General features: G+C 43.9%; 2 protein-coding genes across 2 annotated transcripts in view; both read right to left on the bottom strand.

Moving 5' to 3' along the window:
- The window catches only part of LOC122539648 (peptide transporter family 1-like), a 55810-nt gene extending 54620 nt beyond the window's left edge, over nt 1-1190 (bottom strand). Inside the window, exon 1 of the mRNA XM_043674646.1 lies at nt 942-1190. Coding sequence (XP_043530581.1) covers nt 942-1190 — 249 coding nt within the window. The remainder of the gene's footprint in view (nt 1-941) is intronic.
- A 4014-nt stretch (nt 1191-5204) lies between these two features.
- ace (angiotensin I converting enzyme (peptidyl-dipeptidase A) 1) overlaps nt 5205-27871 on the bottom strand; it is a 112671-nt gene continuing 90004 nt past the window's right edge. The window contains exons 7-13 of the mRNA XM_043675375.1: nt 26895-27067; nt 25892-26115; nt 15029-15173; nt 14828-14926; nt 13046-13168; nt 9364-9575; nt 5205-5473 (exon numbers count right to left, since the gene is read on the bottom strand). Of these exons, the coding sequence (XP_043531310.1) occupies nt 5271-5473; nt 9364-9575; nt 13046-13168; nt 14828-14926; nt 15029-15173; nt 25892-26115; nt 26895-27067 (1179 nt within the window). The 3' untranslated portion in view covers nt 5205-5270. The remainder of the gene's footprint in view (nt 5474-9363; nt 9576-13045; nt 13169-14827; nt 14927-15028; nt 15174-25891; nt 26116-26894; nt 27068-27871) is intronic.

Below are 27871 nucleotides of genomic sequence, written 5' to 3'. Positions count from 1 at the left end.
CAGCTTACCTGTGAATCTGTGTACTTGTGTACCTGGATCCCAGCATACCTGCGTACCTGTGTTCCTTTCTACCTGTGCACATGTGTACGTGCATCCCTGTGTACCTGGATCCCTGCATATCTGCGTATCTGCATAGTTGTGTACCTGCATACCTGTGTACCTGCATCCCTGTGTACCTGCATCCCCATTTACCGCCGTACCTATGTACCTGCATATCTGGTACCTGCACCCCTGTGTACTTGCGTACCTGCGTCCCTGCAAACCTGCATCCCTGTCTACCTGTGAACCTGTGTACCTGCATACTCGTGTACCTGCATACATGTATACCTGTGTACCTGCATCCCTGTGTACCTGCATCCCTGTGTACCTGCATACCTGTGTACCTACATACCTGTATTCCTGCATACCTGCATACCTGTGTACCTACATATCCATGTACCTGCATGCCTGTGCACCTGCATGTCTGGGTACCTGCGTACCTGTGTGCCTGCATACCTGTGCACCTGCATCCCTGTGTAACTGCATACCTGTGTACCTGTGTGTCTGTGTACTTGTGTACCTGCATCCCTGTGTACCTGAATTCCAGCGTACCTGCGTACCTGTGAATTTGTGTACCTGTGTTCTGCTGATGTGCTTATCTGAATACCTGTGTACCTGCATCCCTGCATATCTATGTACCTGTATTCCTGTGTACCTGCATCCCTGTGTACCTGCGTACCTGTGTACTGCATATCTGTATACCTGCATCCCCATGTACCTGCGTCCCTGTGTACCTGTGTACCTGTATTCCTGTGTACCTGTTTACCTGCATTCTTGTGTACCTGCATACCTACGAACCTATATACATGCATACCTGCGTCCCTGCATACCTGCATCTCCGCATACCTGTGTACGTGCATACCTGTGTACCTGCATCCCTGTGTACCTGCGTGCCTGCATACCTGTGTACCTGCGTCCCTGTGTACCTGCATACCTTCGTACCTGTGTACCTGCGTACCTGCATACTTGCGTACCTGTGTACCTGCATACCTGCAAACCTGTGTACCTGTGTACCTGCGTACCTGTGTACCTGCGTACCTGCGTACCTGCATACCTGCATATTTGCATACCTGCGTACCTGCGTAACTGCGTACCTGCGTACCGAAGATGGTGCTGTAGTGCAGCGACTGTAAAGTTTTCATTGTCTCCATTTGTGATAATAAAACTAATGCAATTCAATTCAATTCAGTTCAAAGCAATTCCTGAAGAGTTAGTTGCCTTTGATGTAGGGATGCAAGTACAAGTCAATTTGATTTTTATAAGAAAATTAATTTTTGTGGACCTTTTAAAATTTTGCATGGACTTTGATCAATGGAAATGCTGCCTCACAGCATCAGGGACTTGGGTTTGATTCCACTGTCTGTGCAGTGTCTGTGCGGAGTTTGTACATTCTCCCTGTGTCTGTGAGGGTTTTCTCTGGGTGCTCCAGTTTCCTCCCACAGTCCAAAGATGTGTAGGTTAGGGTGGATTGGCCACACCGAATGGATATAGGATGGTACGAGTGCTTTTGGTTGGGATGCTCTTTGGATGGTAGGTTCAGACCTAATGAGCGGAATGGCCTTCTTCTGCATTGGATGGATTTTATGATCCTATGAAATTTTTATTTATTATAATGAAAACTTGATATTTGACTCTTCATTTTGTTTAATCTCAGTGTGAGTCCTGAGTGGTGCTAATGAGTGAGTTAATATGGAGTGTACAAGGTCAAAATGGGAGGGAATTGGCTTTACATTGAGTTGAGGGCATGGTGAACATTGGAGCCAGGTGGAGGGGACAGACGTGTATATCAGTGCCCAATGACCATAGAGTCATAGAGATGTACAGCACAAAAACAGACCCTTTGGTCCAACCCGTCCATGCCGACCAGATATCCCAATCCAATCTAGTCTCACCTGCCAGCACCCAGCCCATATCCCTCCAAACCCTTCCTATTCATATACCCATCCAAATGCCTCTTAAATGTTGTAATTGTACCAGCCTCCAACACTTACTCTGGCAGCTCGTTCCATACATGTACCACCCTCTGTGTGAAAAGGTTGCCCCTTAGATCTCTTTTATATCTTTCCCCTTTCACCCAAAACCGATGCCCTCTAGTTCTGAACTCCCCCACCCCAGGGGAAAAAGCCTTAATGCTTAGGTTGGGGGTGGGGTTGTTGTGGTCAGCGTATGGACTGTCATGGTCAGATTGGGGTCTGGCTGGAGAGACGAGGGGGGCAGGGTATGGGCCAGGAACAGCACTGGGCCCATGATTACTGTTCCTTTTCTTGGTGGCAGCAAGTGATTGAGTGGGTGAGTGGTGAGAACAATTAGTCTTAGCGTTTAACAAAACAATTGGGATGAAGTCCCAGGGAATTGAAGAGCCTTTGAATTCCAAGGAGTTGCGAAAACTTTTACTTTTTTATTTAAAAACAGTGGAGTGAGTTTTATTCTGTAATTAACCTGGTGCTGTCTCTATCCCAGGAGTGTCTGATGGGGATGGTTTTGAGGGGCTTAGCTTTTCTCTTTACATCTCGTTTGAAAGAGTAGGGACTTGCTCTATCCAGGCAAAAGTGGGTACTGCAGATGCTGGAGATTAGAGTCAAGAATAGAGGGATGCTGGAAAAGCACAGCAGGTCAGGCAGCATCCGACGAGCAGGAAAATCGACGATTTTGGCAAAAGCCCTTTATCAGGAATTTGCCCCGAAGCGTCGATTTTCCTGCTCCTCGGATGCTGCCTGACCTGCTGTGTTTTTCCAGCACCACTCTAATCTCACTTGCTCTATCCATCCCATTCACCGATTTGGCATTGTTGTACCTGGTGTGCTCCTCATTCACAAATCTAAAAACAGCTTCATTTGTTCACATTCAGAGCTCAGGCTCTCGTTGCTTTGCCTGCGTGTGGGTGTTGGACTTTTCTTTTGATGCTTAAGTTCCCAGTGATTAAAAAGTACTTAATTTCTTGAACCATGCATCCACCTGGGCACAAGCTAACTCCATCTGACCTGGGTGTGTATCTACTCGTTCCAAGGCTGCTGTTCAGCTCCCTCTCCCTCTTCCTTTTCCTGTCTGTCTCTCTGCACACTTCAACACTTGCCCTCAACATTATCAGCTCACCCCTTGCTACATGTTGAGTCTTCCCACCAACACCTTCCTGGAATGTCAGCGCATGGCATCACAATTTAAAAATAACGATCATGAAGATCATCTGGCCTCAGTATTTAGCAGCTCCTGTGGCCATCTCCAGTCAGGAAAGCAAGCCATTTTCAGATCCTTACACACTGTCCCTGGAGGATGACCAACATCACTCCAGGACACTTTACCCACCACCTGAGCTGCTCATGGGGGTGAAAACCAACCCGATGTTCTGGTGCAAAATTAGGTCACTTGGAAAAATGTGAATTAATTGAGGAAAACCAACATGAATTTGTTAAGGGCGAAGAATAAACTTGCTTGAGTCGTTTGATGAGGTGACAGAGCAGGTTGATGAGGGCAATGTGGTATACGGGGACTTCCAAAAGGCATTTACCAAAATGCCACTCACCACAGACATGACAGCAAAGTTATGGGTCATGGAATGGAAAGGGCAGTAATAACAAGGATACAACTGTGCTGTGATAGGAAACCAAATCCAGAGGAAACTTGATTATCGAAGGACACGGGCGGGGAGTATTTTCTTTGGTCAATCGAATCATGGATAATTGATGCTGATAATAGTTAGCCATTAATCGGGACTTTGTGATCTTGCTCAGATGATCCAAAGTTTAGTTAATCGAATGCTCGATAATCAAGATTCCTCTGTAATAGTTAATGACATTTTTTTTAAAAAGTCCAGGAGAAACTCAACTGGTCTGGCAGCATCTGTAGAGGGAGAAATGGAGTTACCATTCTGAGTCCAGTGTGACATTTCTCCTGTTTATATTTCAGATTTCCAGCATCCACAATATTTTGATTTTAATGGTCAATGGATGTTTTTCTAACAGTGGGGAAGATCCCCAGTGTTCAGGGTTGGTACCCTTGCTTTTCCTGATTAATGTTAATGATCTAGGTCTTGGGTACAGGGCACTATTTACACATTTACTGCAGAGCTGGTTCTTAGAAGAAACATGAACGGGCAGAAGGTAGTTCCAAAGGACATCCAGCCTGGTGGAACGGATGGCCAAGTGACAGGTGGAACTTGATGCAGTGAAGCGTGCACTGAATCAATTTAATACAAAGGGGAGGGAAAGGTAATACAAAATAAAGAGTTTAATTCTAAAGGGGGGTGCAGACTCAGAGAAAATAGGATTTTTATGTGCATTACTCATTGAAGGCTGCAGGCGATGTTGACAGAGCACTGATAAAGCATATTTTAATTATTAATACAGCCACAGAGTAAAGGATATTCTGTAAAATTGTCGTAAAATACCACTTTGACCTGGGGTACTGCATCCAATTCTGGGCATCACAGTTTGGAAAGGCATTAGGGGAATGGAGAAATAAAATTCAAGAGAATGGATCCAGGGATGAGGATTTTTAGTTTTACTGACAGATTGAAGAAGTTGGAGAATATAAGGTCAGAATAGATTGGATAGATCTGAGCAGATAGATTCAGAGAGTCTGTTCCACTGGTGGAGGGCTCAAGGAACAGAAGGTGCAGATTTAGGGCAAAATTGACCAAAGAAGCAATGACCAAGTAAAGAGAAAATGTTTTTATACAGCAAGTGATTAGGGTCTGGAATGTACTGTCTGAGAGTGTGGGGGAGGTAAGTTTGCTCGAAAGGGTAGGATCTGGATTGAACTGTCTGAGAGTGAGCTGTGGTCTCTCGATAGACAAACTGTTATTATGACACTGACTCCAGTGGGCAGGGATGGAATTTGATGAAGTGATTAATTGGGTAATTTGCTGATGGGTTTTAAAATAACAAAAATGGTGGAGTGCCTCTTGGATGGGGGTTGGTATCTGGACAGGGAATGGGTCCAAAACGGAAACATGGAAACTGGTGTTTGTACAATATTACAGATTTACAACCTGGCATTTGTAAATCTTGAATGTCTTGTCATTATCCAAATCCAATATATGGATATGGGTGTGTAAAACACAGTGGTACGTTAGCACAGAATCATCAGATTTGGTTTGGTCTCCAGAGAATATTAAATTTATTCATTTCCACATGGCACCTGTTGCATTCAAATGATTAGAATCCCCGTTAATGATATGATGTTTACTAGTGAAATGGTTATCCTCCCAAGAAATGTCCTGTCTTTAATGTTGATTAACGCAATCCTTGAGTCCAAATGTAACCACCTACTGTGTGTGATATCACAGAGGAAGGACGTACCATGGCTTTGTTGTTATGTTCTGTGATGTTGGTATTGTATGTCCAGGAGGCCTCTGTGTAGTCATACCATACTTTCTCCGTGACCTTGTCGTAATTGGTGACAAATTCCTGTGCTTTCTTTTCATCAGTGATTTTGTCTGTAAGAAGCCAAATGAGACTTAAAGGCTTAAAAACACTTGCATTTATGTTGCTCCATTAATGTGATAAAATGTCTCACAGTGCTACAAAAACGTAGAGTCCCTACAGTGCGGAAAGAAGCCATTTGGCCCACCGAGTCCACAACAGCCCTTGAAGACCATCTCATCATATTCCAACATTGACCCTGGATAATCCACCTAACCTACATATCCATAAATGCTATTGGCAATTTAGCACAGCCAATCCTCCTAACCTGCACATCTTTGGACTGTGGGAGGAAACCAGAGCACCCAGAGGAAATCTAGACAGACACAGGGACAATATGTTAACTCCAAGGCTAGAATCGAATCTGGGTCCGTGGGCCATTCCTGAAGAAGGGCTTATGCCCGAAACATCGATTCTCCTGCTCCTTGGATGCTGCCTGATCTGCTGCGCTTTTCCAGCAACACATTTTCAGCTCTGATCTCCAGCATCTGCAGCCCTCACTTTCTCCCTGTGGTCCAGTGAGGCAGCAGTGCTCACCACTACGCTACTGTACCACCCAATGTGACCTGGCAAAATTTGACATTGACCTACAGCTATGAGGAGAAATGACCAACTGCTTGGATGAAGAGCTGCCTACCTCCCATCACGGTAACAACTTGAAGAAGACACCTTTCCAAAACTCTAGTTCCTTACAATTGAGGAAGTACAAATCAGTAAAACTAGGGAGGTCTTGCTAAGGCACAATACAAGGCAGTAGTCAGAACACAGCTGGTGTGCTGTCAACAGTTTTAAGCCCCTTCTCCTTAGAAATACTGGGGGCAGTCTGGAGAAGGTTCACTCAGCTAATACCAGGTTTGGCGAAAGTGAGGACTGCAGATGCTGGAGATCAGAGTTGAAGAGTGTGGTGCTGGAAAAGCGCAGCAGGTCAGGCAGCATCCGAGGGGCAGGAGAATCGATGTTTCAGGCATAAGCCCTTCATTGGAAAGAGCTTCCTGATGAAGGGCTTTTGCCCGAAACGTCGATTTTCCTGCTCCTCGGATTCTGCCTGACCTGCTGTGCTTTTCCAGCACCACACTCTTGGGTGATAACCAAGTTTGGACGGACTGCCTTATGAGGAGTTGAGTACAGAGGACAGTGAACAATACAGCATGCCATCTGATACATGATGCCTTTTTTAACTAAAAAGCCCTTGCCTCCATGTGGTCCACATCTCCTGATCCTCTGCCTATCTGTCAGGTTGATTCTGAAACATTGATATTGTATCTGCTTCTACCAGCTCCTCTGGCAGCACATTCCACGCACTTACCACCCTCTGTACAAAAATACTTACCTCTCACATCTCCTTTTAAATGTTTCCCCTTTTACCTTAAACCCTCGTACCCGAGGAATTGATATTTCTCCCGTGGGGAAAAGACTCCAACTAACCATTCTATCCATGTCTCTGATCACTTTGTAAATTGCTGTCAGGTTGCCTCTCAGCCTCTCACATTCAAGTGCAAATGAACCAAGTTTATCCATCTCTTCCCAACCTAGTAAACCTTTTCTGTGTTCTCTTCAATGTCTTCACATCTTTCTGGTAGTCTGGTGACCAAAATGAAAAAAAAGAACTGTACACAATATTCCAAATGCAGTCTAACTAAAGTTTTATCCAGCTGCAACATAACTTGTCAATTTTTATACATGCCCCATCCAATGAAAGGTAGGCATGCCATACGCCTTCTGACCACCGTATCCACTCGCATCACCACTTTCAGGGAACTGTGGACCTGTCTTCACAGATCCCTCTGTATGTTAATACTTCAAAGGAGTCTGCCATTTACATGAGAGATGTGGATCTAAGATGCTACCAAAGACAGAGATGAGGAGGAATTTTCTCTCTCAGAGAGGATGGGGCTCCAATCCACAATTGCTCTCTCCTTGGGATGTAAAAGTCACTACCTCAAAAAGAGAAGGAATTGTTGATACTTGGAACCTGGCCAATATTTAACCCTCCACCAAAACCACAAGTAGATCAAGTAATCTGCTCATTGCCACATTGCTGTGGGATCTTGCTATGCAGAAATTGGCTGCCGCGTTTCTAACATTCCAGAATGACTGCAGTTCATAAATGATTTGTTTGGGAATGGAGCAGACCTGAGGCTGTGAAAGGTGTGAGAGAAACATAATTCCCCTTCTGTTTGTTAAGCCACCTTCCTGGGAAACCAGTCAAGGGGAGAATACACTGGGCAATATCTCCCCTTGCTGTGAGTATGGAAAGTTTAAAGAAGTTGTTTCATTCATCAGCCGTTTGTTTATAATGAAATGTTTTGAACCATACAGTGTGATTATGAGGATGATTCCTGGTCATGTGTATTGGGAGACAGGGACGTGGGAAAACTCCATTCCTGTCCCACGTGATAACCTGGTGGATGCATCAATGACTCATTACCAAAGCCATTAGACTAGATTTCTATTAATTGTTCAAGCACAAGGGCTCAGCAGTTTATCACCCGGGGAAAGTCACTCGGGGAGCATAAAGAACCAGTTTACATTAATATAGTAGCTTCCATGGTTTCACTCTAGACGCAGTAAAGTACTTTGTCAATGTTGTCACTGTTGTGATGTCGGAATTATGGTGGGCAATTTGCTTTCAGGTAACTATCACTAAATGCACAGCAAGATCCCACAGCAATGTGACAGTGAGTAGATTACCTGTTCTTTTTGTGGTTTTGGTGGAGAGGTAAATATTGGCCAGGATCCCAGCTTCAACAACTCCTACTCATTTTTGGGACAGTGGTGCAGGAACTTTTACAACCAAAGGAGAGGTCAATTCAGATTAAATCCATCTGTCCTGCTACTCTTAGGATAAAATTATAATGACAGTGTTGATTAATGATAGTAATTCTATAACTAAGTCAGGCATGAAGCATGGAAATCTCTTCTGATGGGAACTATTGATTGCAATACTCAGTTCCTCCCAGGCACAGGTCACATTACTCATGTACGGGACCGAAGATGTAAAATAATTCCTGTTGAGACTGAGTGCAGAGGCTTCTGAGCACTGACTGAGCAATAGCCTATACAGTGTCAATGTGACGGGCCCCAAAGGGAAGGCTGCAAACAGTGAGTCTTCATCTCATCAATTTTTTTCAAACCAAACCTTCCCTATCAAACAGTATGAATAAGAGAGGCTAGGCACAGCCAATCAGTGAGTGACGTTTAGCTTAATCAAGCTGATTGGTTGCTGGTTCAGTTGCAGCCCAATGGTTAGCGTGGTGCCTTGTTGCACAGGGACCCCGGTTCGATTACAGCCTGCTGCGACTGTCCATGTGCAGTTTGCGCACTCTCCCAGCATCTGTTTGGGTTTCCTCCGGGTGCTCTGTTTTCCCTCCACAGTCCAAAGATGTGCAGGTTAGGGTGGACTGGCCATGCCACATGATCCCGTAGCATTCAAGAATCTGCAGTCCAAATGTGTTAGCCATGGGATGGGGTGGGTCTGTTTGTAGGGTCAGTGTGGGTTGAATGGCCTCTAATTGCACTGTCAGGATTTTATACCCTCTAACGGTGCATCTTTGGCCTGCACGGTGGCTCAGTGGTTAGCACTGCTGCCTCACAGCGCCAGGGACCTGGGTTCGATCCCTACCTCGGGTGACTGTCTGTGTGGAGTTTGCACATTCTCCCCGTGTCCTCTGGGTTTCCTCCAGGTGCTCTGGTTTCCTCCGACAATCCAAAGATGTGCAGGTGAATTGGCCGTGCTAAATTGCCCGTAGTGTTAGGTGCATTCGTCAGGGTTAAATAAAGGGTGGGGGATTGGGGCTGGGTGGGTTACTCTTCGGAGGATCGGTGTGGACTTGTTGGGCCGAAGGGCCTGTTTCCATACTGTAGGGAATCTTATCTAACCTCCCTGCCCATAGCTCACACTTACCAATGCCACTTGGGTATCCTTCAGGGATTGGAGGGGTCCAGGCAAAATCAGACCAACCCAGTTCTTCCTTGGTTTCATTGTTCTTTTCCTGAAGCCACTTAGTGATGGGTTGGAAATACTCAAGCAAAGCACCTGCGTCCATCTTATCGATGCCTGTCACCTGCTGAAGGATTTCCTGCCAAGGTTTGGAGGAACCAGCACTCAGTGCTTTACTGAAAGAGAAACCACAGGGAAATATTCAAGCAGCATTACACAGAACCTCACAGACTTGTTTAATGTTCTGGAAGCTGCCTGGATCGTTCATTTCTGGGAAGCATCTTCTCCTAACGGGGCAACAGCTTGAAGAAGATGCATTTCCAAAAATCTAGGCCCATACAGTTGAGGAAGTACAAATCAGCAAAACTAGGGAGTTCTTCGTTTCTGAGACAGAGCCTGATGGATTTTCAGGACATCTGAATTTGGATTCTACATGTGCATCCTGACAAAACGCAAGATGTGGGGTGGGGGGGGGGGGGGGGGCGGTGGTAGGGGAAACGGGGGTGTACCATTCCTCCCACCCACTTGGTTAATTCCCAGAGGTCAGTGGGGTTGTTGTTAATGGTGGACACTGTGTGACCAATTGCTAGCTGGACTATTAGCACACCTGGTTGCTAGGTTCCTGTTGCACTGTGTGACTGACTGCACAGAATGACACAGAAATGATTTTATACCATAAAAATAAGTCCAGTCATTCAAAGAACTCAATGACTCTGGGTCCTGGAATGACCCATGCATGAACAACTCTGTCAAAGGGCTTTTAGCTGTCCACCATTTTGACCAAGTGGTGAGGACTATGAGGTAAGAATAATCCAAGGCCCAGATAAGAAGGGGCAATAAAAACAAAAGGGGCTCCTACAGATGGGAGATGATCACCCTGGTTACAAATTTAATAATTTATAACTAGGCCTTCCCATTATTCTCAGGGACAAATAGAGAAAGCCTAAACTTAACAGTAATTTGTGAGTACAGTGAGGTATGAACGTGATGGATATTGGCACCGGAATCTCCACACCCCAGTGGACATGGTGCTCATTACTCTGTTGGCAATGCCTATTTGTGGTCAACAAGTAGTTGCTTGCTGGTGCAGAACTTAAGCATTGCTAAAATGAGTTAAGAAGAGGAGGCTTTTCATCTTGCACCCATTAGGACCAGCATGGGAGAAACAGACTTGACAAAAGGGAACACTAATTTATGCAACATATGAACAGGGTGCTGATTGGTTAGAACATCATTGGCATGGAGATGCAACAAGAGCAATTCACTGCCACTTTTAGAAAGCCTTGATTGTGGAGTGATTGTTCATAGGATGGTTATCTATAGTGACAATGTAACAGCATAATTGGATTAAATATGAACTGAAGAGGCCAGTGTTTAAATGTAGCAAGATCTAGACAATACCCACTTTTGGGATGGTAAATAGACAGTATCATTTCATTTCACACACATTCCAGAGAATGACCATTTCCTGTAAGAGACAATCTAACCACCACCATTAATATTCATGGCATTACCATCACTGCACCCCCACTATTAACATCCTGAGGGTTACCATTGACCGAAACACAACTAGATCAGACATATAAACACAATGGCTACAAGAGCAGGTCAGATACTAGAAATCCTGCAGTAAATAACTCACCTCCTGATTTCCCAGAGCATGTCCATCATCTGCAAGTCACAAGTTAGGAGTGTGATGAGATAATTTCCACTTACCTGGATGAGTGCAGCTCCCACAACACTCAAGGAGCTTGATACCATCTAAGACAAAGCAGCCCACTTGATTGGCATCACATCCACAAGAATCCAATCTCTCCAACTATTATTGCTCATTAGCAGCAGTGTGGAACAGCCACAAAATTCTGCACTGCAGGAATTCACAAAGACTCTTACAAGAGCACCTTCTGAACCCACAAACACTTCCATCTAGAAGGACAAGTGCAGCAGATACATGGGAACACCACCTCCTGTAAGTTCCCCTCCAAGCCACTCACCATTCTGACTTGGAAATATATCACGTTCCTTCACTGTTGCTGGGTCAACATCCTGGAATTCCCTCCTTCAGGGCATTTGGGGCAACCTACACCAAATGGATAACCACAGCTCAAGGTGGAACCTCACCCCCACTTTCCTGAAGGCAACTAGTGATAGGCAATAAATGACCAATTCACACATCCCGGGAATAAATTTAAAAACCAAAGACCAAAATAAATTTGCTGTCCTCAGACCAAACATAACGTGGAACATGAATTAGATCAGCGACTGTACTATCAACCTGTTTAATTCCATCGTGCAGAAAAGCATATTCTGTTGTAGGACTGTGTCTCATTTCAGCTCAATCAAAACACAGTGAAATAAACACTGGCAGGACCTTGGGTGCAGTTCACCTTCAGAGAAATTCACCAGATAGCTCGGCATTTCTTAAGTTCCTCTGAGTATAATTGTTTTGTTGATGTCATAATTTGGTTGTGCTGTACCTTTATCTCAGGTTGATATCCATAATCCTCTTGTGGTGCAGTGGTAACGTCCCCATCCCTGGGCCCGGAGGCCAGGGTTTAGGTCCCACATGCTCCTGAGATGAGTGATAACATCTCTCAACAGGCTAATTAGAAAGGTAGGTCAAATTTGCTTTTATCCAACACAAAATACATCACGTTGTTCACATCCAACGGTGGCTTAGTGGTTAGCACTGCTGTCTCACAGAGGCAGGGACCTGGGCTCAATTCCAACCTCGGGTGACAGTCATAGAATCCCTTTGGCCCAACAGGTCCACACCAGCCCTTCGAAGAGTAACCTACCCAGATCCATTCCCCTACATTTAACCCCTGACTAATGCACCTAACCTACACATCCCTGAACACTATGGACAATTTAGCCTGGCCAATTCACCTAACCTGCACATCTTTGGATTGTAGGAGGAAACCCACACAGACATATGGAGAATGTGCAAACTCCACACAGACAGTTGCCCGAAGCTGGAATCAAACCTGGAAGCCTGGTGCTGTGAGGCAACAGTGCTAGCCATCTAGCTGCCCATGTTTGTGTGAAGTTTGCATGTTCTCCCTGTGCGTACATGTGTTTCCTCCTGCTGTCCAAAGATGTGCAAGTTAAGTGCGTTAGCCATGCTAAATTGTTCAGAGATGTGCAGGCTAGATGGGTTAGCCATGGGAAATGCAGGGTTACAGGGGTTGGGTGGGTTGCCCTTTGGAGGGTCGATGTGGGCTGAATGGCCTGCTCCCATGCTTTAGAGGTTCTATGATCCATTTTGCACTCAGCTTGGTGTGAAGTGCACAAACTTATTTCATTCTTTAATGTAACCAGTTTGTGCTGCCACACTGTTATGAGAGATGTCTGCACCATTAACAAGACCCATTTGAATCACATCCAAACTGTAATTAAATTTCACCAAGAACAGCAGTTATCTGTTCTCACTGTTTCTCCATGTTAATGTTAGCCCAACCAATCAGACTATTCATCTCAAACAGTCTAAAATGGTACCACCTGTCTTTGGCCTGTTTCTTGTGTTCTAACTCCAAGGAGTGCAAATTCAACCTCTCATCTCCTTTTAGTAGTATTTGTGTTTTCTTATTCCTTATTTCCCTTCCTCACTTTTTATTCTTGACAGGGATAATGAATCAAAACCCACCTGAGAATTTTGCCAGCTTCCTGGGACTTGTAGATGTCACATTTATGCAGAGGTCCTGTATGGCCTGAAGCATTGCAGAGAGCTTTGTGAAACTGAAACTGCAGGATAAAACTCACAAAGTACCTGTAAATAGTGAAAGAAATGTGGTTTCTGAGAAAAACATAGCAACTTGAGGAGGCAATTCAAATATTTGAGATAATCTGCTACTGAATTCAATTATCATTGGTGTTAACTTACTCCATTCACCTACCTTTAATCCCTATCCTTACATTCTCTAACCCAATAAAACTCTGAGTTTGGAATATTTAAGATGATCCTTCATCCACATCCTTTAGATTCCAAATGCCATTCCTGAGCAACTATCTCCACTCCTCTCATTGGCAACTATCTGACACTTCCCCAGGTTCTTTACAATGTTGTTGTCAAAGTTGACCCTGGAGGAACTACCAACCATATATCTGCAGCAATGTTAAGGCTACCGTTTCCAACTTCTCAAATATCACCTCCTACCTCAGCTCACTCTCCTTCATTCCCGTTTACCTGGCACACAGTGCTGGATAAGGAAATCATATCATCCAATTTAATATTGGGAAGACTGAAGCCATCAATTTTGAGTCCTTCACCAATTGGGTTCCCTAACCTTTGACCTTCCTTGGCACTGGTTTAAGATTAAAGCAATCTGTTTGAACCTTGGCATAATTTTGGAACGCAGGATGAGAATCTAACATTACATTGGTGCCATCACTAAGACCTCTACCTCCATTGTTATCATTTGCCTTCACCCTGTCTCATCTCCTGTGCTGCTGAAACCCTGACTCATACCCCTGTTACCTCAAGACCTTGACCACCCTCTGCCCTCCCATATTTTCCCCTCCATAGCTTAAACTCATTGAAAACCCTGCAGCTCATGCCTGAATTTCCAAGTCCCATTTTCTGATCATCCTGCTGCTTGCTCCCAATGAAGCAAAATGTTCTCCTCCTTCTTTTCAACTTCTCTTCATAGCCTTGTCCTTCCATTTCTCTGTAAATTCCTCCATTTCCACAGTCTGCATTCTTCTGGTCTGACCTCTTGCTCACTGATCACTGTCTGACTTATGGCCAGGGCTTCAAGCTCTGTAATTCTCTCCCTAAAACTGTCCACTTCTCCTTCTTTAAGACACTCATTGAAACTTACCTGTTTGATCGAGGTGATGGTCATTTAGCTGAACATCTCCTTATGTGGCCTAGTCCTGGGGGAATCCAATGGCAAGAAGCTAATCTTTTTTGTGCTGTTCTCACAAGGTGGGGGTTGCAGTGAGATATTTGGGGATGTGGGGGTGGATTGTAAGCAAGGGTAGTAGGGTAGCTTTTAGAGGTTATCCTTTGCCTCTGATCCATGTCTTAGATTGCCTCCAGGTTGGGGCATTTGGAGCAGCTCCCCTTAGCCCAGCAGACAGATTGCTCTGGATTAGGACACTAAGCGCCCATCTCATCCACCTGGTGATTGGTGAGAGGTGAGGTAAGGTCCTTAACATAGCTGTTAATTGACCATATCAGTTATCAAATTGGTGGCTGCTTGGAAAAATCATCCATGGATCTTCTTACCCAGACGTTAATGAGTGAGGTGTCAGGGAGGGGGTGAGTTTCCCTCGACTGTCAACTCATCTCACTGTTTCCCCTTCTCACCTACTGCTTTCATCACCTTCAGTGAAGAAAATATCACACCCTGAGTTTCTGATGTTTTTATCAGCAATGCAATTGAAGGAGCTCTGTCTGAAATTCAATCCTCTCAGACAGCTTTACCTGATGTAAGGTGTGTTTGCAGGGATGTGGTACTTGGCACCAGGATCAAAGTTACTCTCATTTCTTGGAACTGGTGAGCAGATTCCTTGGTACTTTGTCCTGAAAAGCAAAAGAGCAGTCACACACCAAATCCAGACTCAAACACAAGCTGCCATATTCCCCTTTTGGTATGATCCATTGGATGGTCTGGTGTTGCTTTACCTCAGGTACCACCATTCAAAGTTATAATTTGCTGGTGAAATCCGCCCACTGAACACTCCCCAACGCCATTGATCAATCAGATATCCGAATGGGAGGAAGGAGATTTTTTCCAAGGCCATTTTGAAGAGGTAGTTAATGTCGGCTTCTGTCAAAGAAAATCAAATGATTGGTTGAGTAAATAGAAGTTGAATACAATGTAGAAGCAGAAGTAAGCCCTTCAGCCCATCAAGTCTGCTACACCATTCAAAGAGTTCATGGCTGATCTGGTCATCCTCAACTCCACTTTCCTTCCTTATCCCCACTTCCCTTGATTGCCCTAGTGATTAGAGTTCTGTCTACATCAACCTTGAATATTCTTAACAACACAGCCTTAACAGCTCTCTGGAGTAAAACAAAAATCCACAGATTCGCCATCCAATGAAAAAAAAATTCTCATCTCTGTCTTAACTGGGTGACATCTTACCCTGAGATCTGAGTGATCACTTCTGCTTTGTTAAGGCTTTCATCTCCCTTGTCCACAAAGCTTCCCTTCCTTTCCTGCAGGTTCTCTCTTTGGGTTGTAATCCCATGGTCACTCATAGTGCCTCATAAACCTCTCCTGCATTGGGTTCCATTCTATAGAGGGATATTGAGACTTTAGAGAGGTTTCATTAACAGTAATGCTGTAACCATGATGTAAGGCCTTAGGTAAATGCAGCCACCTTCTTCCTGCCTTAGTCTCGGGCCTTTCTCATACTTTATAGTGAAGGGGGAAATACAAATATCAGCAGAAGAAGTTACAAGCTGAGTTTTATTATATCCTCATAATTCTATCCAGGATACATTAACACTGAGGTATTTAACTATTGCTGACAGGTAATAGGCAACAGGAGACTTGGAGGAGCACAATTGCTCTCTCCCCTAACTGCTGATAGCCCACCCAGTGACTGTGTTATATCCAAATGGTTGGAACTTCCAGTTACCCCGAGGTTAACTTTTACTCATCCAATAAATTATACAAAAGTTACAAGGTAATGCAAATAATTAAGAAAGACATTCTTTCCAACTAAGTTTTTATTGACCATACAGTTCCAACTCTGTGAATATTGGGCAAAAGTCATACCCTGACAGGTTTGATTTGCTTTCTGCAACAGCCCCCTATACTTCAGTGTTCACTCTGATCAACTGATTTCTGAGTTTCTAGTTTTTATCCGAGGGTATCCATTCACTGTTACCACACTATACTCCAGAAAGCCGACTGGTGGGACCTTGGATAACCAATCTCTTACTATGAGAGAGGTATAGCTTGTGAAGCAATGTAGTATAAATGCTTCTGATGAGAAAATGATGGTACAGGTTAGTTAGATGCAGCCTGTTTCTGGTCGTTGTAGCTGTGTATGACAATTTGTGCTGGCCCTTTTTTCAGTAGAAGAGTGAAAGAAATATCAACCACACCTTGCTGCCTCAGTTAACAGTCAGCCATGGATTTGGTCGTGTGGTTTTGGCGTGACCCTTCCCTCTGGTTTTACCGTGAGCAGACAAGTGGACGCTAAATGGTTTGGTTGTGTTCCAATAGTTTGTCAACATTCACTCACTGTGACACCAGGGAGAGTTGAAAAAGGGCAGCCACAAGACTATCTCCCCACAAGAGTCAGTAATTCCCAGGAGAAGGACCAGGAAACTCAGGAAAGAAGGAATCAGGAAACGTTGACTGGCTGACACCAAGTTAGGGTTTCGAAAACCTATTGGCAAGAGGAGGAAGCCTTTCTATTCTATAATGTGGCAGGAGGAGGCCACCTTGAAGCAGCTGCGTCATTCTGTAAGATCATGGCTGGTCTGATTCACAGTCAGTGACGTAGCTAAATACAGTCGCTGTTGTCACGTGGGAAACGTGAATGGTCCACAGCAAGATCCAACAGATAACTATGTGATCAAAACTCAATTAGTCCGTCTTCCTCATATTGACTGAGAGATTAATATCCATCACCTGGGAGAATTCCTTTACTGATTTTAAAAATACTGGGATGTTTCCCACACACGAGAGATGGCAGGCAGGATCCATTCCCTGAGAGTGTCAGCTCGGACTTTATACCGAAGTCTCTGTGAGGATCTTGACCCAAGAACTGTCTGACTTAGGGAAAGGAGGAGACAGAGTAATTCCAGCACAGTGAGGAGGAAATATGTGTGCTGGGGATTTGTTGATTTGAAGGAATCAGAGAGGCAAGTTCACAAGGACTACTACTCACACTAATAAGCAGAACTATCACAAAGCAACCGAGGTGATGAATGTTCATTAAGTTTATCTTGGACTCTTAATTGAAGGAAAATTCAGTTGCCCTTCTACCCTGTGAATTTTCTCAGGTCAAAATGAGAATTATCATCGCTGGGGGATGGTCCACTGCTTTTCTTGATGTATATTAATAACCTAGACTTAGGTGTGCAGGATACACTTTTGAAATGTGCAGTTGACAGAAAGCTTAGAAGCATTATGAATTATAACGGGGATAGTGATAATTTTACCAAAGGACATAGCGACAGACTAATTTAATGAGCAGGAAGGTAACACCTGGATGTTAGCACTGGGAAGTGAGAAGTGATATCATCCAGTAGGAAGAATGAAGAAAATCCATGTCAAGAACAATGGAATTCGACGAGGGGTGCAGGAAGAGCAGAGACCACGGGCTCCATGTAAAATCGTCAAAGGTACCAAGGAAGATTAAGGCAGTTGGTAATCAAATATGTGGTATCCTGGGCTTCATAATTAGGGGCATACAGTATGAAAGCAAGGAAGCAATGTTAAATAAGAACAATAAAAAGCTGGATAAACTCAACAGGCCAGTAAACATCTCAATGAGAAAAACAGAGGTAATGTTTCAAAAGGTCAGCAAGACGGCCTGTGTGGAGCTGCAGGAGATAGGGGAGATACTAAATGAATATTTTGCATCAGTGTTTACTGTGGAGAAGAACACAGAAGAAATAGATGTCCATATTACAGAGGAGGAAGTGCTGGATGTCTTGAAATGCATAAAAGTGGATCAATCCCCAGGACCCAATCAGGTGTACCCTAGAACTCTGTGAGAAGCCAGGGAAGTGATTGCTGGGCCCCGTGCTGAGATATTTAGATTAGAATTTTTACAGTGTGGAAACAGGCCCTTCGGCCCAACAAGACCACACCGACCCGCCGAAGCGCAACCCACCCATACCCCTACCTTTACCCCTTCACCTAACACTATGGGCAATTTAGCATGGCCAATTCACCTAACCTGCACATTTTTGGACTGTGGGAGAAAACCGGAGCACCCGGAGGAAACCCACGCAGACACGGGGAGAATGTGCAAACTCCACACAGACAGTCGCCTGAGTCTGGAATTGAACCCGGGTCTCTGGCGCTGTGAGGCAGCAGTGCTAACCACTGTGCCACCGTGCCGCCCACAATTTGTATAATTGATAGTCACAGGTGAGGTGCTGGAAGACTGGAGGTTGGCTAACGTGGTGCCACTATGTAAGAAGGGTGGTAAAGACAAGCCAGGGAACTATAGACCAGTGAGCCTGACGTCAGTGGTGGAGAGAATCCCGAGGGACAGGATATATATGTATTTGGAAAGAGAAGGACTGATTCGGGATAGTCAGCATGGCTTTGTATGTGGGAAATCATGTCTCACGAACTTGATTGAGTCTTTTGAAGAAGTAACAAAGAGGATTGATGAGGGCAGAGCAGTAGATGTGATCTATATGGACTTCAGTAAGGCATTCGACAAGATTCCTCATGGGAGACTGGTTAGCAAGGTTAGATCTCATGGAATACAGGGAGAACTTGCCCTTTGGTTACAGAACTGGCTCAAAGGTAGAAGACAGAGGGTGGTGGTGGAGGGTTGTTTTTCAGACTAGAGGCCTGTGACTTTGTGCTGCAGCAGCCAGAAAGTGTTGTCATGGATGTTGTGAAGAAACAAAGGTTTCACCTGAAAGTGGTGTAAGTTATTACCTTAAAAATCAGCTGAACGCAGCATAAAGAAAAAAAAAGAAAGAGACAGTATGAAGACCAAAATATGAAGGTAAGTAAGGTCGAAGGTTAAGATGGAGGTGTGGGTTATGATCTAAAATTGCTAAACTTAGTATTGAGTGACAAGATGAAATGTATCAAGTTGTTACCAGGATTGTGTTGAGCTTCAGTGGGACGTCCATGGACAGACAGGTCATAGTGGGAGCAAAGTGGAAAAGTCAAATAACAAGCAGCTGGAAAATTGGAGCCTAACATGGGAACAGAGTGAAGGTATTCAATAAAGTGATCTATCCAGTTTGTGCTTGTTCTCTCTATTTCAGAAAAGACCAGAACATGAGCAGCAAATAAAGAGGATTAAATTGGAAGAGGTACAGGTTAATGGAAGCTTCGCTTGGAAGAATTGTTCAGGGCTTTCAACGATGATCAAGGAGGAGGTACAAGGTCAGGATTTACATTTGCTGGGCCTTCTTGGGAAAGTGTTGTAGGAAGAGAGGGGTTTGTTAGCACTGATGAATGAGTGGACCAGGAGGGAAGAGGAATGTGTGCTTGGTAATTACACCATGCTAGAGCTAGTGGAGATAGTGGGAGATGATCCTCTGAATACAGAGGCTGTTGGCTAGATGGTGACAAGGAAAACAGAAATGTTGAGTTGAGACAAGCAGCAATAAATCCAGAATAGGGGCTCAATTCTGCCGAAAAACTGAGACTACTGATGTGGTCCTGTTTATTGATCTGTGTCATCAGCAAATTTGGACCTATTACTTTTTATGCCATTATCCAAATTGTTAACAAGTAATAAAAAGGGTGTCCTTGATGATGAGCTGCCTTCTTGAACTACTGCAGTCCACGTGGTGTGGGTAGACCCACAATGCTCTTAGGGAGGGCATTCCAGGATTTAACCCAGCCTCAGTGAAGGAACAGCAATATATTTCAAGACGATGAATGGCTTGGAGGGGAACTCCCACTCATAGGTGGTGGGGTTCCAGTGTATCTGCTGCCCTTGTTTTTCTAGATGGAAGTGATTGTGAGTTTGAAAGATGCTGTTTAAGGATCTTTGGTGCATTTCTGCAGTGCATCTTGGAGACAGTACACACTGCTGTTACTGAGTATTGACAATGGAAGGAGTGGATGGTTTTTGTGGATGTATTGTCAATCAAGTGCGCTGCTTTGCCCTGGATGGTGTAAAGCTTCTTGAGTATTGTTGGAGCTGCACTGACCAGGCAAGTGGGGAGTATTCTATAACACTCCTGACTTGTGCCTTGTAGATGGTGTGCAGGATCAGGGAGTCAGGAGGTGAGTTACTTGCTGCAATATTCCTAGCCTCTGGTCTGCTCTTGTAGCCACTATATTAAATGGTGAGTTCAGTTGAGATCTTGGTCAATAGTAAAACCCAGGATGTTGATGGTGGGGGATTTGGTGATAGTAACGCTATTGAAGAGCAGTGGTTAGATTGTCTCTTATTGGAGATAATCATTGCCTGGTGTTTGTGTGGCATGAATATTATTTGCTACTTTTCAACCCAATCCTGGATATTGTACAACTCTTGTATCATTTGTAAATGGACTGCTTTGCTGTGGTAAAGGAGAGAGAGATGTAAGTTACGTATGCAAAGGTTTTGGATTCTAACATTTTTAAGGCTCTATATGCATCCTGTACAATGCTGGGTATAGACACCAAAAGAGCTGTTGACCGAAAGGTAGCAGAATGGGATGGGAGAATTTCTGATTGTAAATATTTCTGTCAGTACTGCTGCCTGACAGTGCCAAGGACCCAGGATTGATTCCAGCCTCAGGCGACTGTCTGTGTGGAGTTTGCACATTCTCCCCGTATCTGCGTGGGTTTCCTCCAGGAGCTCCAGTTTCCTCCCACATTCCAAAGATGTGCAGGTTAGGTGAATTGGCCATGAGAAATTGCCCATAGAGTCCAGGAATGCGCAGGCTAGGTGGATTGACCATGGGAAATGCAAGGTTACAGGGATTGAGTAGGGGAGGTGGGTCTGAATGGGTACTCTTTGGAAGATCGTTGCAGACTTGGTGGGCTTTTACTATACTGCAGGGATTCTAGTGGTGAGAAGCCATGATGTCAAAGGCTTTGCATAAGGAAGCAGACAATGCCGACAAAAATTGTAGGGAACAACGAAAATATGGGAAACATGGATATTGAAGTGTGGGAATGATAACTGTTCTATGCTTGCTGTATAAAGCTTGAAGGAGATCTGTAATTTGGCAGAGCAAGCTCTGACCCTTGTGTTAAATCTTCTGCCCATGTCTGTATCTGAAATAAATAACTATTATCTGTTCTCCTGGAATCTGCTTACTAATTGTCAAGTTGACCCTTATTGTACAAACATCTTCCACAGTGGGATTCAAATCCATGTTTTCAGAACACTGATCTAGCAGCAACACCACAATGTCACCACCTCCCTTCATTTACCCACCCCTCATCCTCTCAGTCGATAGCCATAGACTCATAGAGATGTACAGCACGGAAACAGACCCTTAAGTCCAACTCGTCCATGCCGACCAGATATCCTAAATTAATCCAATCCCATTTGCCAGCACTTGGCCCATATCCCTCTAAACCCTTCCTATTCATATACCCATCCAGATGCCTTTTAAATGTTGTAATTGCACCAGCCTGCACCATTTCCTCTGGCAGCTCATTTCATACACGTACCACCCTCTGAGGGAAAAAGTTGCCCCTTAAGACCTTTTAAATCTTTCCCCTCTCGCCTTAAACCTATGCCCTCTAGTTCTGGACTCCCCCACCTGAGGAAAAAGATCTTGCCTATTTTTCCTATCCATGCCCGGCACAGTTTTATAAACCTCTATAAGGTCACCCCTCAGCCTGCAATGTTCCAGCAAAAACAGCCCCAGCCTATTCAACCTCTCCCTGTAACTCAAACCATCCAACTCTGGCAAAATGCTTGTAAATCTTTTCTGAACCCTTTCAAGTTTCACAGCATCCTTCCGATAGGAGGGAGACCAGAATTGCACAAAATATTCCAAAAGTGGTCTAACCACTTGGGATATGGGCCAAGTGCTGGCAAATGGGATTGGATTAATTTAGGATATCTGGTCGGCATGGACGAGTTGGACTTAAGGGTCTGTTTCCGTACTGTACATCTCTATGAGTCTATGGCTATCGACTGAGAGGATGAGGGGTGGGTGAATGAAGGGAGGTGGTGACATGTACAGCCGCAACATGACCTCCCAACTCCTATACTTAATGCACTGATCAATAAAAGCAAGCATACCAAACGCCTTCTTCACTATCCAATCTACCTGCGACTCAACTTTCAAAGAACTATGAACCTGCACTCCAAGGTCTCTTTGTTCAGCAACAGTCCACAGAACATTACCATTAAGTGTATAGGTCCTGCCCTGATTTGCCTTTCCAAAATCCAACACCTCGCATTTATCTAAACTAAACTCCATCTGCCACTCTTCAACCCATTGGCCCATTCTGATCAATGTCTTGTTGTACTCACAGGTAACCCTCTTCGCTGTCCACTACACCTCCAATTTTGGTGTCATCTGCAAACTTTTTAACTATACCTCCTATGTTCAAATCCAAATGTTTCATATAAATGCCCCTTAGGTTTCCAGAATGCCCTGTTGGAACCTCTTCTGTTTTCCCCTTTTTGATCCTGGCACAGGAGGTGGGAGTTCTTCACTGGGAGGTGAAAATGGGCTGACACCAAAACTTGAGAGATTGTTCTCCCTGGAGAACAACTGCCCCTTAAGAGCGTAGAGACAGTTATGGATGAAGAGATGAAGGAAACGTCACCAGGGAAAGTTACTGAACATTTTGTGGAGTGTGAAGAGGGTAATCTGACCAAGTAAGTGGGGTGTAGGCTACCACAAAGATGGGCCCCAAGTTCCTTGTGCCATTTTTAAGCATTCCTTATCATTCTTAGAAATTTTTGCAGGCCTTGAACATTTGGCAGTGATGGAACTTGAACATCTTATCAACACTGTTTGATGTCAAAAACAGGAATTGTTCAACTAAAGACGTTCAACACTATAATATATAATCTAAAAAGAGATAACGACAAATTCAAACTTCAGGAGATGTTTAACATGAGTTAAAAAGCTCATTGACCAAGCGGAATTACACAAGCGGGTATTAGATACAGCATGGGCTTACAATGTGAACATAAAAATGTTATTGCAAGTCAATTCCTTCAGCTGTTTTGAGATCGAACCTTGGTCCTGTCTATGAGTGATTGCGTGTTGTCCCTTGTGCTTGATAACATTTTCTGTAACCTTGGGGTGTTTTTCATTTAACATTGGTTTGCTTTTCCCCTTCAGGGAATAGCAACATAACAAAAAAAAACTTGCCTTCATTTAATTGTAAATTCCTGGAGCAGGAAGTACTTGTCTAACTCTGCGTTGACATCCTTTCAGACCGCACATGTCAGATTGAAACAACTGCCCATTTAAAAACGTTCCTCATCTTCCCTCTCTTTCTTTTGCTAAGTGTTTTGAATCTGCATTCTCTGGTCACCAACTCTCCTGTTGATTTATACCTATTCACATATTTAAACGTTATTTTACAGGATGTGAGTGTCGTTTGTGAGACCAGCATTTATTGCCCATTCCTAGAGCCCTTTGAAAAGTTTGTGGTGAATGTTGCTTTGAGTCTCTGCACTCCTTGGGGTGTAAATAGACACAAAATGCCAGTAAGGATAGAGTTCCTGGATTTTGATCCAATGACATTGAAGACATCACAACATGTTACCAAGTCTGGCCTTGGAGATAATATGGAGGTGGTGTCGTCCTTATTCTTTTACTGCTCTTATCCTGGTAAAGGTCAAGGGTTTGAAAAGGGTTGTCAAAGGAGCCTTGTTGAGTTACTGCAGTGCATCTTGTAGATGGCACACATTACTGCCATTGCATGGTTTTGCTAATGGGGAGGGTGGTGTAGACCCTGTCAGGAAAACAGACTCTTAGATTGCTTACAGTGTGGAAACAGGCCCTTCGGCCCAACAAGTCCACACCGACCTGCTGAAGCACAACCCACCCATACGCCTACACTTACCCCTTCACCTAACACTACGGGCAATTTAGCATGGCCAATTCACCTGGCCTGACCTTTACCCTCGATGATGTTCAGCTTCTTGAGTGTTGTTGGAGCTAAACTCATTCAATCAATTAAGACATTGGAGTAGAATTAGGCCATTTGGCTTATCAAATCTAGACTGCCATTTAATCATGGCTAATATCTTTCTCAACCTCATTCTCTGCCTTCTCCCCATTGCCTTCAATCCCCTTACTAATCAAGAACACACCTATCTCTGTGTTAAATACACTCAATGACTTGACCTCCACAGCCCTCTGTGACAGTGAGTTCCACACATTAACCAAACCTGGCTGAAAAAATTCCCCATCCTCTCAGTTCTTGAAGGTTGTCACTTTGCTCTGGCTGTGCCCTCAGATTGTAATCTCTCCTACTCCTTTGCTCTGGCTGTGCCCTCAGTAATCTCTCCTACTCCTTTGCTCTGGCTGTGCCCTCAGATTGTAATCTCTCCTACTCCTTTGCTCTGGCTGTGCCCTCAGGTTGTAATCTCTCCTACTCGTTGCAATGTCTTCTCCATGTCCACTCTATCCAGGCCACTCAGTACTTTGCAAATTTCCCCTCATCCTTCTCAACTCCATTGATTCCAGTCCCCGAATCCTCAACTGTTCCTCATGTGTCAAGCCTTTCATCCCTGGGATTATTGTTGGAATCCTCTGTACCCCCTCCAATGCCAGCACATCCTCCCTTCCTTATATAAGAGGCCCAAAACTGTTCACAATATTCCAAATGCAATCTGACTAAAGCCTTATGCAACCTCAGCAGTACATCTCTGCTCCTATATTCTTGCCCTCTTGAAATGAACGCTAACATTGCATTTGCCTTCCTAACTGCCAAGTGACCTTGCATGTTAACTGTAAGAGACTCCTGAACCAGGATTCCTAAGTCCCTTTGTACTTCAGACCTCCAAGCCTTTCCCCATTTAAAAAATAGTCTATGCCTCTAGTCTACCTACCAACCAGCGAAAATCTCACACTTTTCCACATTTTATTGCATTTGCTGCTTCTTTGCACATTCTCTTAGCCTGTCCAAGTGCTATCCTTCAGTTACCTGCAAACAGTTCCTCAGTTCCTTCAGTCAGATGGTTAATGTGTCATCTAAATAATTGAGGATCCAATACTGACCCCTGTGGAAATCCACTAGTCACTGGCTGCTAGCCTGACAAAGATGTCTTTATCCCTCGTCTCTGCTTTCTGCCAGTCAGCCAATCTCTATCCATGCCAGGATCTTGCCTCTGACACCACAGGCTTTTATAGCAGCATCCTGTTTGACACCTTATCAAAGACCTTCTGGAAATTCAAATAGATCATGTCCACTGGTCTCCTTTGTCTAACTTGATCATTACCTCCTCAAAGAATTCTAACAAATAGAGAGTATTCCATCATGATCCTAACATGTGCCTTGTAGATTTGAGAAGGGGGATTGAGTTACTGAGTTCCTGGCCTTTGACTCATCATATTTTAAAGCCACTTGAAAGAGTTATCCAGTTATTCTTCCCCTACCATTTCTCAATGTAGCTGGGGACTATTGAAAAGTGAATTGTGCATTTTTTCACTTGAGGATACTATATAAACATATTGTCATAGAGTGTGTCCCTCAAGAGATAATAAAGGATCATGTTTATTCATGCATGCTGTTTTAATTCTAAATGTCTCTAGTAACATAATTGGTTCTATCTCCATTAGCCCTGCAAATATTTTCTTTTCAAGTATATAGCCTCTCGCCTTCTGAAAAAATCCACTTCCACCCTTCGCCATAGCCTGTTGTGTCCATTAGCCCTTCCATTCTCAGAGGGTTTCTCTTACCGTAGTCATCCACAGCGTTTTCCAGGAGTCCGATTTCTTTCAAGTGCTTGGGTGTGGATACTGAGAGTGCCAATACATCTCCAACTGCTTCATGGAAACCGGGATTGGCCCCACTCCTGAAGCTGACTGGTTGATCTTTGTACTGAAGGTAGTATTCCACATGGCCCATTTCATGATGTACAGTGAAGAGCTGTTCCATAGTCACGGTCGTGCACTGTTTGATTCTGGAGAGCCAGATGGGGACATGGGTTAAGGTCATATTTCACAGTAAGGCCTGGCTCTTGATCACCTCCCAGAACAAACCAAATCAACATTACAAACACACATCATACTGGTCTTGAAAAGTTCACTCTGTTTTTCTCTCTCTACAGATGCTGAGTTTCTCTCCTTTTATTTTTATTCCGGAACAAACTAACTGTTTGCACCAAACCACCTCCCATTAGTATGAAGACATACATTTTTGTTTGATAATGGTGTTTCACAACACCCCAAGCACTTTACAACCAACAAGTATTTTTGAAGTTAGTTATTGTAACATAAAGAATGTAGGGGGTGAATTTTGACATAGCAAGATCCCACAACTACAAAGGAAACAAATGCCCACACATTCCATCTTGATGGCATTGCCTGAGGGGTAGATATTAGCGAGAAGACTGGAGAGAACTTTCCATCTGTTTCTTTTTCAAATAGCTAGGAGTGTTTGACATTCTCCTGAGAAGGCACCACTTGTTATGGCTGGTTGGTGGGCCTGTACTTGGGAGAATGCAGTCCTTTAGTAAGGTGTCAGCCTCCATTATATGATTAACTGAATCTGAATCCATAACATTCAAACTCAGAGGAGAATGAGCTATCGACTTGGTCTCAGATAAAACCACAGAGCTCTATCTAATCACTAGGATGCTTAAAGGCAAACTAGCTGGTCCCTGGACTTCCTTCATCAAACACCCACCGTGTTTCTTGTTCTTTTTGATTTTCTTCACATTCTACAAAGCTAAGAACCGACCTGAAATCCTTGCGGTTGTAGAAATCCCATGCTGATGCATGACAGACAACCTCTCTCCCATCATCAGGTTTCTCCAGCATTGAATAATCCCAGAATTCCGGTGGCATCTTGATGAGTCCAAGGGAAGTGAAGAACTCCTCCGAGACTTTGAACATGTGAGTGGCATTCCAGTTCTGTAAGATATTGTCATGGAGATGTTACACCTCAGGATAACTCCACCACCATACTGCAACCTCTAACCTTCATTGGGCCATCACCCCAATAATCTCTGACCTCAAAGCAAACTGCTGTGGTCTGACCTTTTTTGTATTTCTAGAAGGGAGCACACAGCTGGGAAAATGACTGTTTCGAGAGAAAATGCTTTGGACAGTCAATATTTTATTCTTGGCCTGTGGTGTTAGGGTGGAGATGTTCGTAGGAGTCAGGCATACCACCTCAGCAAAGATTACAGAGGTATCCTCAGCCAGCCTTGGGTGGGAGAAAATATAGCAAGCCTTGTTACTGTGGTAATTCACATACAACATAGATGCAGTGATAGTTTCCTTTTTGTACATTAAAGATGCTGTAGTGTTAAATGCATCATGTTATGTAACATTAAATATGGTATAGATATAATATTGGATAGCATTATCGAAAATGAATCTGATAAGGTATTTCTGGTGGAGGAATTATGGCACAATTACAAACGATAGAAACTGGATGGAGTGCTTCGACTTTATAAATTCAGGACATTATCATTTTAAAATATATAATAAATACTGGCACAAATTGATTGGTGCAATATTTTGGATTATCACCTGATTATCTATTACAAATAAAGAGATAGTGAATTGGATATCGAACAGGTACCAGCTTAACCTATTGTGGTTCTGTTCAAGCGTGCAATTCTGGTCTCCTTCCTATCGGAAAGATATTGTGAAACTTGAAAGGGTTCAGAAAAGATTTACGAGGATGTTGCCAGGGTTGGAGGATCTGAG

The sequence above is a fragment of the Chiloscyllium plagiosum genome, chromosome 33 (assembly GCF_004010195.1).
Source record: "Chiloscyllium plagiosum isolate BGI_BamShark_2017 chromosome 33, ASM401019v2, whole genome shotgun sequence".
NCBI classification, from domain to species: Eukaryota; Metazoa; Chordata; class Chondrichthyes; order Orectolobiformes; family Hemiscylliidae; genus Chiloscyllium; species Chiloscyllium plagiosum.
The sequence above is the reverse complement of the archived record's forward strand: the minus strand, read 5'-3'. Positions and strand labels throughout refer to the sequence as shown.